This window comes from Nomascus leucogenys, chromosome 16, assembly GCF_006542625.1.
Source record: "Nomascus leucogenys isolate Asia chromosome 16, Asia_NLE_v1, whole genome shotgun sequence".
NCBI lineage: Eukaryota > Metazoa > Chordata > Mammalia > Primates > Hylobatidae > Nomascus > Nomascus leucogenys.
This window is the reverse complement of record NC_044396.1, coordinates 4,798,952-4,814,336: the sequence shown is the minus strand read 5'-3', so window position 1 is coordinate 4,814,336 and position 15,385 is coordinate 4,798,952. Positions and strand designations below refer to the sequence as shown.

The window sequence follows — 15,385 nt, the reverse complement described above, 5'->3', positions numbered from 1 at the left end:
CTGAGAAGGTGTGACAGCTTTATGACACATTTAAGAGACATAGTAGTACTATTTGTTGAGTGTGTTGTGGTAGGAGTCTATGATAACTTTCAAGTTTTTGGTGAGGGTTATATAGAGTAGGCAGTTGAAAATATGAATTGTGGCAGCATAATGAGTTCTGGATTCGATTTATAGTTCTGGACACCATCAACATATTGGTGCTTGTTAAATTAGTACCATTGTGTACGATGAGTGTCTACAAGAGAAGTAAAGGAGGCTGAGAATAGAATACTGGGGAATTACCAACATTTGAGAAGCAGCCAAAGGAATGGAGAGAGGGTGAGAGAGGATGGCAGTGATGACAGTTGCAAATGGCCAAGTAAAATGCCTACTGAATGTGTCACTTGGGGGTCACTTGATGACTTTGGTGAAGGCAGTATTGTTGGAGTGATGGGTGTGAAAGCAAAGGCCATAGCTGTGTGTTGCGAAGTGAATGAGAATAGGCAGTAGACCCAAAAGCACTGCATTTACTGTTCTTTAAGGAAGCTCAGCTGTGAAGGGAAGGATAGAATGGACAGGAGACAGTGAGCAACGAAGGGTGAGGTAAATTTTTTTTTTAAGAAAGGGAGAGGTTTTTACACATAGGCTGAGAGGAAGGTGCTTGGAGAGAGGAAGTTGGAAAAAAAGAGAATAATCAGAGGAGAATGGGAGTCAATTATCAGATACAGAGTACAGGTGAAGGGATTCTGTTTGGGTGGAGGCAAGGACACTTCCATCGTGATGAGAAGGAAGAATAGATATACATGGTAGATATACTCTAGAATAGATGTAAAAGGTAGATACTCTAGAATAGATGTAAAAGGTAGATATACTCTACCTTGGGTAGAGTTTATCTGGGTAAGTTTTGGAGGTAAAATAGTGTGGAGTTTGGTTTCTTTTACATATAAATACTTCAAAAAATTACTCCCTTCAAGCTTCTGTGTAGGGAAGACATACTGAGCATGTCTTTGTCATTATTGTTAAACAGGAAAGTTCCATGTCCAGGGCACAGTCACCCCCGGTACCTGCCAGGAAAAATCAGCTCCGTGCAGAAGGTAGAGTTAACTACTAAACCTGTTACCTCGAGTATTTCTCTTTTTAACTTTTCGTTTTGAAATAATTATAAACTCATAGAAAATTGCAGAAACAGTATAGAGAGGTAGGTGCTGTGTACCCTTTCTCCAGCTTTCCCCTGGGGTAACATCTTAGGTAGTACAGTCTCATAGCCAGGAAGTGGACGTTGGTGCGGTCCACAGACCATCAGATTTTACCAGTTTTTACGTGCATTTATGTATGTGTATCTCTGTGCATTTTTATCATGCACAATTTGTGCGACTACCACTGCAATCAAGATACAGAACTGTTCCATCACCATAAAGGAACTTCCTCGTGCCTCTCCTTTATAGTTGCACTCCCCCAAGAATATCGCTTCTGAAATTCCTATATTATAAAAAATGTACTTGTGGGTCCTAATGACATTCATAATTATGATCTGTGTATGTGTGTATATATAAAATGTTAAAATATCTTTCATAAAATTGTCTCTCTGAGCAGTTTCACTTTATTATTAGTCAGGTTGTGTTTCAATGTTTAGTCTTTTGTTCTTATTCCTGTCTTGTGTTTTACTTATCAATGGGAATTTGCAGAGGAGAAAAAAAATGTAATTATGGAATTATCAGAAATGAGAAAACAGCTTCGTAGTGAAGAGAGGCGTCTACAAGAGCGATTGCTACACATGGACAGTGATGATGAAATTCCTATCAGGCAAGTTTAGAATTGCACTTTTTGTTTTCTCTTGAGTTCTTTTATCTTACTTCACCTATCCAGTAATTTTGTAGTTTGGGAATAGGACTAATTCGTCTTACTTAAAATCTCCTTACTTTCCTTTTCTTTGTCTTTTACAAAATCAGTTGTAGAAATTTAGTTCTCAAGGGGATTCATGTTGTAGGAATGGAAATTTCCGGGTTGGAATAATTACAGACAGTAGTTGCATTTTAGAACTGTTTTTTATATTTTCCATTAATAACGTAGCTTTCTGAAATACTTTTTTTCAACAAAATCACTTACAGGCTACCGAACATTTCTGATCATTTTTGCCAGGAGTCATAAATTTCGTAAAGCAGTGTTCTTCAAACTTCAGTTTGCACTGTTTTAGTAGGTTGTAAAATCAACATAGTGGGTAACTACCACATTTTGTTTCTTTCTCTTTTTAAAAATAAACTTTCTATTTTGGGATAATTTTGATTATAAAAAAGTTGCAGGCTGGGTGCAATTGCTCACGCCTGTAATCCCAGCACTTTTGGGAGGCCAAGGTGGGCGGATCACGAGGTCAGGAGATCGAGACCATCCTGTCTAACACAGTGAAACCCCGTCTCTACTAAAAATACAAAAAATTAACTGGGTGTGGTGGCATGCGCCTGTGGTCCCAGCTACTCAGGTGGCTGAGGCAGGAGAATGGCGTGAACCCAGGAGGCAGAGGTTGCAGTGAGCCGAGATCACACCGCTGCACTCCAGCCTAGGTGACAGAGCAAGACTCTGTCTCATGAAAAAAAAAAAGTTGCAAACAATACAGAGAGTTTCTGTACACCCTTCATCCAGTTTTCCCTATTGTTAACATCTTGTATTACCATGGTATGTTTGTCACAACTCAGAGGCTGACATTAGAACATTACTATGAACTAAATTTGAGACTCTTTGGATTTCTCCAGTTTTCTACTAATGTTCTCCTTCTGTTCATGGGCCCCATTCAAGATGAACCACATTGCATTTAGTTGTCATGTCTCCCAGTCTCCTCGGGTCTGGGACAGTTTCCCAGTCTTCTCTTGTTTTCTTGTGAAAGTCTAGATGGGCACTGGCCAGGTTTCCTGTAGAATGCCTCCTCCTCCAGTCTGGATTTGTCTGATGTTTTCTGATGATTAGGCTGGGATTAAGGGTTTCTGGAAAGAAGAGCACAGGCATTGTTCTGACATCACATCATCACATTGTATCAGGGGTACATGATATCCACATGATACCTCTGGAAATGTTAACCTTGGTTAAAGTCGTGTTTGCCAGGATTCTCCACTAGAAAGTTAACTATTCTTTGGTCACAAATCACTAAATCTAGCGCACCTGCAAGAGATGGGGGTGGAATTAAGCTTCATCTCTTGGAGCAGAGGTTACCTACATACAGTTTTTAGAATTCTTCCATAAGAAAGACTTGTCTCTTCTTCTTCCATTTATTTATTTATTCAATCATTTATTTATTACTGTCATCTCATGTGTATTTATCTTATACTTTGGGTTATAAGCCAGTGCTACATTATTTTATTTCAAAAATTGTTCCAACTTTGGCCATTGGGCGCTCTTTCAGGTTGGCTCCTGTGTCTCTTTGACATGTCCCCATCCTTTTGTTTTTTGAAGACTTCTTTCCAGATGGCTCAGGATCATCTTGTATTTCCCCTGCCCCATCCCTAGAATCAGCTATTTCTCCAAGGAGCCCTGGTTCCTTTTAGAGAATGTATATAGAAACCAGATAAGCTGGGTCTGCTTATTGCTGGGTGTCACTGCTTCTAGGCCCTCTGGATAATATATGTATGTTATACTACGTCATAAATATAAACATATCTATAATTGTTCCTGTGTCTATTTGTATGCATATTAAGTTTATGCTGATGTCTGACTGTAATCCAGTATGTGGTAGGATTTTAACATAGCACGTTAATTTGCCTAATTATGGTTTGTTTAGATTTTTGTTTGTATTCTCCAGGAATATTGAAACAAGGTAAACAAGGTGAGGAAATTTCAAGATACAGATTGGCTTGATAATGAAATGTTAATCCAAGGTGGTAATTTTCAGTGATTCAGTAATTCTCCCATAGTAGGTCAATAAGTTCCAAGCAATTGAGAGGTAGTGTTTTTTTTCTATATTTACTTTTACAGTGTTATAAATGCCTTAACTGTGCAGCTTTCCAACTTCTAAACATGCATATTTAATTCAGTTTAATGGTTTTTTGACATTAATTTTTCTTTTCATTAATAAATTCTTTTGGCAAACCAGTATGTTTTAAGAAAGAGTACTCGAGCAGCCCCTCAATTTTCTCGCTTGAAAATTATACATGATAATTTCTACCCCTTGAGAATCTAGTGAAGAATAAATAAATGTATGTATTTGAAATAAATAAATAAATATATGTATTTGTGACTCTTAAGTTCTAACTTAAGTTACAAAACATGTTACATTTATCATCATTTAGCAATAATTGGTTAAATACATTTACTTTGGAATAATTTTAATACATATTCTGATTAAAGACATCTCAGAGTTGGTTCTTTATTGCAATTTCATGAATATTTGTACAGAAGGAATCTCATATTCACTAAATAATTTGCCATATTATCCAACTCCTATTATGTGCTAGGCTCAAAACAAATGTGATGTGGCTCACATGTGAAGATTTAATAACCTACTTCCTAACTTACCAGTGTATTTATTAGCATTCATGGAAACTAGACAGCAGTCCAATTTAATGGTCTCTTAGACGTCTTTTTAATATTTTGCATTGTAGTAAATCTCCATAGAGTTCCTTTCACCTTAGGTATTAGAGGTCTCTGTCAGCCTTGACCAGAGTCCTTTTGTGGCCCCAGTGAATCCTCCCCTGCAAAAAGGAAACTCCATTAGAGCAGGGGCATTGTCTGTGGGGATCCCAGCTATCTTGTCTTGGTGCTTAGGGAAGATTTAATGACAAAGAAATGATGGGAGGAGTCTGACTAAGCCTCATAATGAACATAGCTTAGAGCTCCATTTTCAAAAATAGAGGAGATCTAGTGCTGAGTGAAGCAGCAGTAGGTATTTTATTTTATTTTCAGGATTAGAAACACCATCCCTCTCTTATCATCACTCCCTCAAAGCCCTGGCAGAAAACTCCCTTACTACCTGCTATCAATTTCTTAGGTACCACAGCAATCAGTTAACTAGTTAGGTTATCAAGTTCCTTGTAAAGTCCATTGTAAAGTTAATGTTGGGTCCTCTAAATAATGCCCATATTGAACTACGTATTAGTACCATATTTCTGTTTTTATTTTTATTTTTTTGAGACAGAGTCTTGCTGTGTCACCCAGGCTGGAGTACAATGGCACGATCTTTGGCTCACTGCAACCTCCACCTCCCAGGTTCAAGTGTTTCTCCTGCCTCAGCCTCCTGAGTAGCTAGGATTACAAGTGCCCACCCCCATGCCCGGCTAATTTTTGTATTTTTAGTAGAGACAGGGTTTCACCATGTTGGTCAGGCTGGTCTCGAACTCTTGACCTCAGGTGGTCCACCCGCCTCGGCCTCCCAAAGTGCTGGGATTATAGGTGTGAGCCACCACGCCGGCCAGTACCATATTTCTTTTTCTTTTTTTGGAGACAGAGTCTCTTTCTGTCACCTAGGCTGGAGTGCAGTGGCATGATCTTGGCTCACAGCAACCTCCGCCTCCTGATTCAAGTGATTCTAGTGCTTCAGCCTCCCAAGTAGGTGGGACTACAGGTGCAGGCTACCACACCTGCTAACTTTGCATTTTTTAGTAGAGACGGGGTTTTTCCATATTGCCCAGGCTGGTCTCGAACTCCTGAGCTCAAGCAATACGTCTGCTTCCCAAAGTGCTGGGATTATAGGTGTGAGCCACAGGGCCTTGCCTATTACCATATTTCTATGTGTCATTTCTGTCTTAGGCTGAGGGGAAGGTAATTTATTATCTAATGCGTGTCAGGTACTATACTAGGTACTTAACAGTATAACATTTATCTCAATTCTGACTGGATATGGTGGCTCACCCCTGTAATCCCAGCACTTTGGGAGACTGAGGCGGATGGATCACCTGAGGTCAGGAGTTCAAGACCAGCCTGACCAACGTGGCAAAATCCTGTCTCTACTAAAAAAAAAAAAAAAAAAAAAAAAAATTAGCTGAGTGTGGTGGTGCGTACCTGTAGTCCCAGCTACTTGGGAGGCTGAGGCAGGAGAATTGCTTGAACTGGGAAGTGGAGGTTGCAGTGAGCTGAGATTGTGCCACTGCATTCTAGCCTGGGCAACAGAGCAAGACTCTGTTTCAAAAAAAAAAATTTTTTTTTATCTTAATTCTGTTGTTCACCATAAGACTATAAGGGGTAGACATCTGCATTTTACAGATGATGAAATCGAGGTCAAACTGCTAATAAATAACAGAGCTGGTCTTTGAATCTCAGTTTCTCTGACCTCAAAGAATGTGATCTTCATACTCCATGAGCATTTTATTTTATTTTTTCCATGAACATTTTAAAGTAAAGCTGAATCATTCTATTCTTGTAATAAGGTATCTTGCATCTGAGGATTTTGAAAAATTTAAATGACGTTATAAATATGCTATATTTTAAGGTAAAGGATTGAACTAATAGAGCTATTCGATTTATTTATTTATTTATTTATTTATTTATTTATTTATTTATTTTTGAGACGGAGTCTTGCTCTGTCACCCAGGCTGGAGTGCAGTTGCACTATCTCAGCTCACTGCAAGCTCCACCTCCTGGGTTCACGCCGTTCTCCTGCCTCAGGCTCCTGAGTAGCTGGGACTACAGGCATGTGCCACCACACCCGGCTAATTTTTTGTATTTTTAGTAGAGACGGGGTTTCACCTTGTTAGCCAGGATGGTCTTGATCTCCTGACCTCGTGATCTGCCCGCCTCGGCCTCTGAAGGTGCTGGGATTACAGGCATGAGCCACCGTGCCCGACCAATTTTTTTTGTTTTAAGAGACGGAGGGCCGGGTGCAGTGGCTCACACACGCCTGTAATCCCAGCACTTTGGGAGGCCGAGGTGAGCAGATCATGAGGTCAAGAGATAGAGACCATCCTGGCCAGCATGGTGAAACCCCATCTTTACTAAAAATACAAAAAAATTAGCTGGGCCTAGTGGCGCGCGCCTGTAGTCCCAGCTACACAGGAGGCTGAGGCAGGAGAATTGCTTGAACCCGGGAGGAGGAGGCTGCGGTGAGCTGAGATCACGCCACTGCACTCCAGCCTGGCGAGAGAGCGAGACTCCGTCTCAAAAAAAAAAAAAAAAGAGAGAGACAGGGTCTCCCTCTGTTGTCCAGGCTGGAGTGCAGTGGCATGATCACAGTTTATTGCAGCCTTGGCCTCCTGGGCTCAATCAATCCTCTCATCTCAGCAGTAGCCAGGACTACAGGCACATACCATCATGCTTGACTCTTTTGAGATGGAGTCTTGCTATGTCACCCAAGCTGGAGTGCAGTGGTGTGATCTCGGCTCACCACAGCCTCCTCCTCCCGGGTTCAAGCAATTCTCATGCCTCAGCCTCCCGAGTAGGTGGTACTACAGGCACACACCACCACGCCCAACTAATTTTTGTATTTTTAGTAGAGACAGGGTTTCACCATTTTGGCCAGGCTGGTCTCAAACTCCTGACCTCAGGTGATTTGCCTGCCTTGGCCTCCCAAAGTGCTGGGATTACAGGCGTGAGCCACCACGCCTGGCCAACTTTTTTTTCTTTTTTGAGACTGAGTCTTACTCTGTCACCCAGGCAGGAGTGCAGTGGTGTGATCTCAGCTCACTGCAATCTCCACCTCCTGGGTTCAAGTGATTCTGCTGTCTCAGCCTCCCGAGTAGCTGGGACTACAGGTGTGTGCCATCACACCCAACTAATTTTTGTATTTTTAGTAGACGTTGGGTTTGTCCATGTTGGCCCAGTCTGGTCTCGAACTCCTGACCTCAGGTGATCCACCTGTCTTGGCCTCCCAAAGTGCTGGGATTATAGGCATGAGGCACCATGCCTGGCCTCGTTTTTTTTGTAGCGAGGGGGTCTTGCTTTGTAGGACAGGCTGGCTGGTATTGAACTCCTGATTTCTAGCAGTCCTCCTGTCTGCCTCCCAAAGTGCTGGGATTACAAGTGTAAGCCACAGCACCTGTCCTAAAATAATTTTTTAATAATATGATGTGGTGAAAGAGACCAAATTTCTTTTACAGTGAATTAGATGTGAACTCACCTATTTTTCCTATGAAGCACATATTATGATTTGTCATTTATCTATAGGAAAAGGGAAAGGAATCCCATGGATGTATTTGATATGGCTAGACATCGGTTGCAAGCTCCTGTCAGAAGACAGTCCCCTAAGGGCTTAGACGCTGCCACTTTTCAGAATATTCATGATTTTAATGAGCTGAAAGATAGAGGTGAGTAGATTGCTGCCCTTTTAAAGATGTAGCAGAAGTGTTCTACCCATATTTAAATATCTATAAAGATCTTTGTACCCTTTTTCTAAAGTAGAATTTTATCTATGATATGTATTTTAAGTTAAAATGAAATGAAACTTCTGTATTCTCTAGGTCTTCAGTTAACCAGTCTGGTAGATGAAGCTTTAGTTTGACTAACTGCTTTCTTTTGGAGAGCATACAGTGTTAAAGTCTGGAATGGATGAGATCGCATAGATTAGTATGAAGAATGGAACTTGGCATTTAATGGAGGATGGACAAAGATGAGCTCATGAAAAATACTGAGGAGAAGCCAGAGAGACTGGAGGAGAAGCAGGAGAATGTAGGATCCTGAAACCTGAGGCGAAAGAGTATCAAGGAGACAGGATCGTGTAAGATGAATACCGGAAAATGTCAGTTGGATGAGGTCATTGGTGACCTCAGCTAGAGCTTTTTAAGTGGAATGATTGCCGATTAACTTTGGAATGAGGATTGACTAGGAGGCAAGATGTTGGAGACAATAGGCATAAGACTTTTAGAAGACCCTTGGCTGGGAAAGGGAAGGGAAGGAGAGGGATCAGGAGCTGGAAGAGTCCTTAGAATGTGAACGTGAGGAGCTATGCAGGAGAAAGAGGTTCAGGCTCTAGGAGAGGGAGAGTGATTGTTGAAGTGAACTCTAGGGGATTTGAGGGAAGAGTTAGGAGAAGCTTTGATGTAGCCACTTAGGGCTAATGGAAGAGAAAGTTTAGTAGGGAAACGGGATTTCCAGGGTACACGAGGCCTGGGAGACGGAGAATGTGTGGAGGAACCAAATGTGTGTTGTATAATTTTCCTTTAGGCATATTCAGCAGAGCAGGTGTTGGAGCAGAAGGGGCAGATTATGGGATGTGTGGTCATATGACCTAGGCCAGAAAACTGGAATTTAAGCTTTTTATCCTTTTGAAAGTACTGTTTATTGTAGCAAATTTTCAAAATACAGAAAGATAGTAAGAAGGAAAAACCACTTTAGTCAAACTACCTATATATAAGTACCATTATCATTTTGGATGTTTTCTAGTCTTTCTGAGCATAATTAAAAGGAAAAAAAGATAAATTGTGTTATTTATTTAATTTTCTCTATTGTTTTTCACCTAGATTTACACATATTATAAATTACGTATACTATAGTTATTTTTTATGCTATCAAATATTGATTACTTACTATCTGCCAGGCATTGTGTTAACCCAGTGGGTCTCATGAGGAGTTTGGTCTGAAGTCAAAACTGTTTGTATTATAAACTAAGACATTATTTGTCTTTTTCATTCTCATTCTCTCATGTGTATATAGATTGGCCAGAGACTACATGACATGTGATGATTTCATCTCTTTGAAGCTAGCAAAATGTGTCCTTGTGTATTCTTGTGTTTTAAGAATCTCTTAGTTTTAATTTCTAATATGGCGTGTGTGTGTGTGACATACATAAGTAAAGCTCTTTGGGGTCCTCAATTTTTAAGAGTGTAAAAAAGATATTGAGACCAAAAAGGTTTAAGCCATAGAATTAGGCCATTAATTTCCCTGTGTTACTACATCTTGCCCTCATTCACCTATGACTTGGTGGTTGGTATTGTTTTTTAATGAGTTTGGAAGCAGTGAAGCCAGGGACCAATCCAAGTTTATGTGTCCAGAGACTTCTGTTAACTTCTGAAAATGGCTGTTAACCATTTTCACTATTTTGTTCTTTTGATAATTTCTGATCATAAAGCTTTATACATATTTAGGACCATAAAACTATAATATATATTTAGGATCATTTCTTTATATTCCAGCAGTGTAATTAGTGAGTCAAAGGGAATAATATTTTCAAGGCTTTTTATATGTATGAACTGTATGTTTCTTCTCAAGATTTAAAAATTTTTATTCTTGGCCAGGCACCGTGGCTAATGCCTGTAATCCCAGCACTTTGAGAGGCCGAGGCGGGTGGATCACGAGGTCAGGAGTTCAAGACCAGCCTGGCCAACATAGTGAAACCCTGTCTCTACTAAAAATTACAAAAAAAAATTAGCTGGGCATAGTGGTAGGTGTTTGTAGTCCCAGCTATTTGGGAGACTGAGGCAGGAGAATGGCGTGAACCCAGGAGGCAGAGCTGGCAGTGAGCCAAGACCATGCCACTGCACTCCAGCATGGGCGACAGAGCAAGACTCTGTCTCAAGAAAAAAAAAAAACAAAAAACAAATGTCATTCTCCCTCAAGTTCCAGCCAGTCTACATTTATCTTGCTTTCTGCATGATATTTGTAAGGACTAAAATATTAATTGGCCAGTAACATTATTTTTTCACGTTTCCAGTATATTTTAGAGATCAGTCGTGATTACAGTGTCTCATGGCTGCCTTAGTCATAGCCATGTGACCATCTGTTTGGATATACCTGCACGTAGTTTGTGTTCTGGGTGGCATCCTGGAGGGGCTAGGACAGGTAGAGATGGAGAATGCAGCATCCACTGCTTGTTCTGGGGTATTCCTTATGTTGGTAAGTTTGTGAAAAGACACTTATTAAAGAATATTAATTTCATATTCTTTAGTTTTGTGGCTATTTTACTGTCCTTTGACTTTAGTGATGTTTCACTATTTATATCATTTCCTTGATTTTGAAATTAGGTTACTCATGTTACTTACAGTGAGGTTTTATAAAATCCCATTTGAAAACAACATTTAACTTAGTTATATAACATATTTTTTATACCAGATTCAGAAACACGAGTTGATCTGAAATTTATGTACCCGGATCCTCCAAGAGATCATCACACCTTAGAGATTCAGCAGCAAGCTCTGCTAAGAGAGCAGCAGAAGAGGCTGAACAGAATAAAAATGCAGGAATGTGCCAAAGGTAAGAAATAATCATTGCTGTGTCAAATAGTATCAGCACGCTGTTTTTCCGTAGGCTTTCTGCATCTCTTCTGTTGATTTCATTCCCAGGCATCCTCCTTTCACTGGCAGCCCCATGCTCACAGGGTCCGTTTGGTCTGTAGTACCAGAAAAGAACAAGTATGAGAGAGGGCTCTGAGTGGCTCCACTGGGGTGGTGTATTCATGCATGAGAGGGGCCCAGTCATTCACTGTAGCCAGGAGGATTGAATACTTTGACCAGGCCAGGTGACATCTGCATCAGGAACTAGGAACCAAAGGAAGGAGTGTCAGGCAGACATATCAGTACCCTGTCATGATGTGTCGGGCATTTGCCTACTGTGCCATGTCAGGCATTTGTCTACTGTGGTGTGAGTGTGTTTAAGTTTTGATGTGGCGTAAAATCTGTAAAGCATCAGACTGGACTATGAATATGTTTTCGTATAATCAACCAATTGAAAGATACTTAGTGGTTACTAGGAGCACAGGTACTGGCCTATATCCAGGGGATATGGTGATGAATGACATATGCTGCTGCTCTTGAGGAGGTTATATTTTGCTGGAGAAGTTAGATGCTAAAGAAGTATAACTGATGAATATCACACAGAAGAAATCTAGGATGCCATTGGGTTGGGGTGGCTGGGCACCTAGAAGCAGAGTGGGGCTAGTTGCCTCAGAGAGCACTGATGGGCCCTGACGATAGCCAGGTGTACTGCATGGCCTTCCCATCTGTATTTCACCAGCCTTCAGGCCATCGAGGTTAACCATGGAAAATGAGTAATGAAAACCCAACAATCAGATAACAAGAATGGAAGGGATGCTCTTGCCAGTTATTTTTAAGGAAAGTTAAGACCCTATCTTGGGAGGCTGGTCTGGCTTGCAGAACCTGAGGAAGCTTTTTTGACTTCATGAGATAGCATCACAGGAGTAAGTGATGCAGCAGTTTAGGCCCAGATCATGGGTCAAGACTTCAATAAACATTTGTATAGGGATCGTTTTCCCTTCATCTGGTACAGAATTTTTAATAACAGCCTCATAGCCCTGTGACAGAATAAGCCTAATTCTAGGATAAGCAGTAGGTGTATCATCTGGAGAGAGGAGAGAAGCAAGTACATTCTTCAACCTTTGTACCCAGTCTGGTGGCATTTTTCTTTAGTCTCAAAGTGAAGATCTGATCTTGTGGGATTTTGGCAGCTTAGACTGATTAGCCCACAAGTAGTCCCCAGGTGGATACAGGTACATTTTGGCACTGAAGGTATCTATCTCTCACAGCAACCACTCCCCAACTTCCAGTAGATACTATGATGACATAATTCATAGGAATATGACCTCACTGGCCAGGCGTGGTGGCTCACGCCTGTAATCCCAGCGCTTTGGGAGGCCGAAGTGGGTGGAGCATGAGGTCAGGAGTTCAAGACCAGTCTGGCCAACATAGTGAAACCCCTGTCGCTACTAAAAATACAGAAATTAGCCGGGCATGAAGGCATGTGCCTGTAGTCCCAGCTACTCCGGAGCTTGAGTTAGGAGAATCGCTTGAACCCAGGAGGTGGAGGTTGCAGAGAGCCGAGATCATGCCACCGCACTGCAGCTTGGGCAACAGAGTGAGACTTCGTCTCAAAAAAAAAAAAAAGAATATGGCCTTACTATAAACAGTCACAAACATGTTTATTAAAATATCTGAGAAGGAAAACAGGCTATCATTGGCAGCTTGTTTATTCTCAAAGGCAGTATGTAAAAAGGGCAAAATGTACTATTCACAGGAACACATAGGAAGGCTGGTCATATTGGAGAGGCTTTGGGATACCTGATCCAAGATCTTTGCCTCCGGAACTAAGTGCCTGGAATTGAGCTTATTTCAGTTCCATGTGAGGGAGCCCCTGTCTAACTCCATGCAACAACTTTCTACAGATTGTAGAAATCTGACAAGATAGTGAAGGATCCTGCATTGATCATTTTGTTTTTCTGTTGGCATTAGTTTTACGTTTGCAGTGATTTTACTTGTTATGTTCATTCATGTGAATGGGAGAATTTTATGCAGCTAGAATGGATGCAGGGCTATGTTTATTAATAAGTGATATCTTTAAAATATTCTGAAGTGTGACAGTTGAAAAGTAATTTCCAGTAGAGAGCTAGTCAAAAAAGATATTCTAAAATTTAATTTTATGTAGTAAGCATTTTCTGACCTTTTAATTTGCTTTTGTTCTCCATTGACTACAGTTGACTTAGATGCCATCCCAAGTGCTAAAGTACGAGAGCAAAGAATGGTAAGCAACCAGTTACAATTTTTCAAGTTAGTTTTTGGGGGATTAAAAATCTATAGGCATATGATGATCAAGTAATTCAAATTTTGAATTATTTAGGAATATTGAATTAAGAACATAAGTCTTATCAGTAAAGTGGATAGCTTGAGAAGTGTTAGTGTAATATATATAGAAAACATATTGTAATGGCTAAGAACAAGATTCTAGCACTAGGCTGTTCCAGTTAGTCTATTTTTAGCTGCATGACTTAGGGCAAGTTATTTAATCTCTTTACGCCTCAGCTTCCTAATCTGTAAAATGAGGATAATAGTACTTAAATTAATATTTGCAAGGTACTTAGAGACAGGCCTAGCATATAAGTTTTATATAAGTGTTTATTAAATAAATAAAAATAGCTCAAGTGCTGTTGTGAGAACTGAGATGATATATTAAAAGCCCTTACAGCGGGCCTGGCCCATGATGAGTGCAGTGTGAGTGTTTGCTGTCATTATCATGAGCAGTAGTGGGGGTAGGAGTCTGTTATGGAAGTAGTGTTGAGGTCTACAAACAAAATAAGCAAAGGAAGGGAACAGAGAATGATAACAGCCACCTATATCCTGAGGGGGGTACTTTCTGTGCAAGACTGAATAAAGGGACAGGACGAGCTCTTTTCAATCAACAAATATTTATTATTTCCTATGGACAAGAAACTGTTCTAGGTGCCGGGGTACAGGAGTAAACAAAAGGGACAAAAATCCCTGCCCTCTGACAGGTTACATTCCAGAAGGAGGGAAAGACAGTAGTCAAATAAATCAATAGTTTGTTGAATCATGGTGCTGTGGAGAAGACAACAGCAGAGAAGGCAGCTGGAGGATCCTGGGAGGGAGGGTTTATAGTTGGAAATACAGTGGGCATGGGGGCTCACTGGGTAGGTAACATTCAAGTGAGGACACCAGGGAGGTGTCCATGGGAAATATGGGGGAACTTCTGGAGGAAGAACATTCTAGGAAGAGGCCCCAGTGGGAGTTGGCCTAGTGCATGTAAGGAGCAGTGGGAGAGCCATGAGCAAGGGCCAATTGGACACATGGGGCAGGGGGTGACGAGGGGGGCCTTGGGGGCCATTCTGGGGCTTTGCCTTTGACACTTGTGCATGTGATGAGAAGCTGCCAGTCTTTAAGTGGAGGAGTGACATGATCTGCTTGAGAGTTTTACTTGATCCACTGACTGCTGTGCCTTTAGACTGAGTGGGACAGGAGGCCATTGCAGTAATTTAGGCAAGAGACAAGCTCACTTTTGGATTAAAGAATGCAGTGCATCATTGTAATTCATTGCCTTAAAAATTAATGGACAGCTCTTTGCTGGAGTGTCCTAGTAAAGCCCAGAAATCTGGTAAGAAAGTGCAGGGCGGTGGAGTTGGATGACTTTAGGTTCCTTCTGACGTGTTGGTGATTATTATTCTATACTGCAAAATTCTCTATATGTAAATTTAAGTTTTCTCTCATTTGGGAGCTCATTATAATAAGCCCAATCTTAGCATTTTTTTTTCCTTACTATACTATATGCTCCACTGTATCTGTGCTGCATCATTGTGACAATTGCTGTCACATAGGGCTGTCATAATCTGAGAGTATACCCCTCTCTCCCCCATGACACTGTGATCTACTCCAGAGCAGAAACTCTTAATTCATCTTTGTATCCCCAGTTGCTAGCATGAAAGAAATAGTAAGTGGGCTATACAGGTTTATGGAAATTCAGATGAATGAATCTTGGCAGTGGCTTAAAGACTTAATGTTTAATTGGGGTCTTTGCTTCATACTCTATTATATTTTCCATCAGTCGTAATGTGATCCTTTTGACTTCAACCATAAACGGGCAGGAAGGAGTGGAGTTAGGGAGTAAATGTGTTAGCTTGTATAATCTGTAGCCTGGAGAGAGACTGTCTTCCGTTGCTATCACCATCTTTGCAGGAATTGTGTGTGTTAAGGCTTTCCAGTATTTTCTGAGCATTGGAATGTAGTCAGTCCTACCTCTCTCCATCCTCTTCTGCTTT

The 15,385-nt window shown here is 40.8% G+C and overlaps 1 protein-coding gene across 14 annotated transcripts in view; it reads left to right on the top strand.

The window, feature by feature from the left end:
• CSPP1 (centrosome and spindle pole associated protein 1) overlaps window positions 1-15,385 on the top strand; it is a 137,720-nt gene that overhangs the window by 104,933 nt on the left and 17,402 nt on the right. For all 14 annotated transcript variants that reach the window (XM_030795208.1, XM_030795212.1, XM_030795207.1 and 11 more), the window contains 5 exons: window positions 1,007-1,073; window positions 1,665-1,782; window positions 8,059-8,198; window positions 10,939-11,079; window positions 13,313-13,359. In XM_030795208.1, coding sequence (XP_030651068.1) covers window positions 1,007-1,073; window positions 1,665-1,782; window positions 8,059-8,198; window positions 10,939-11,079; window positions 13,313-13,359 — 513 coding nt within the window. The remainder of the gene's footprint in view (window positions 1-1,006; window positions 1,074-1,664; window positions 1,783-8,058; window positions 8,199-10,938; window positions 11,080-13,312; window positions 13,360-15,385) is intronic.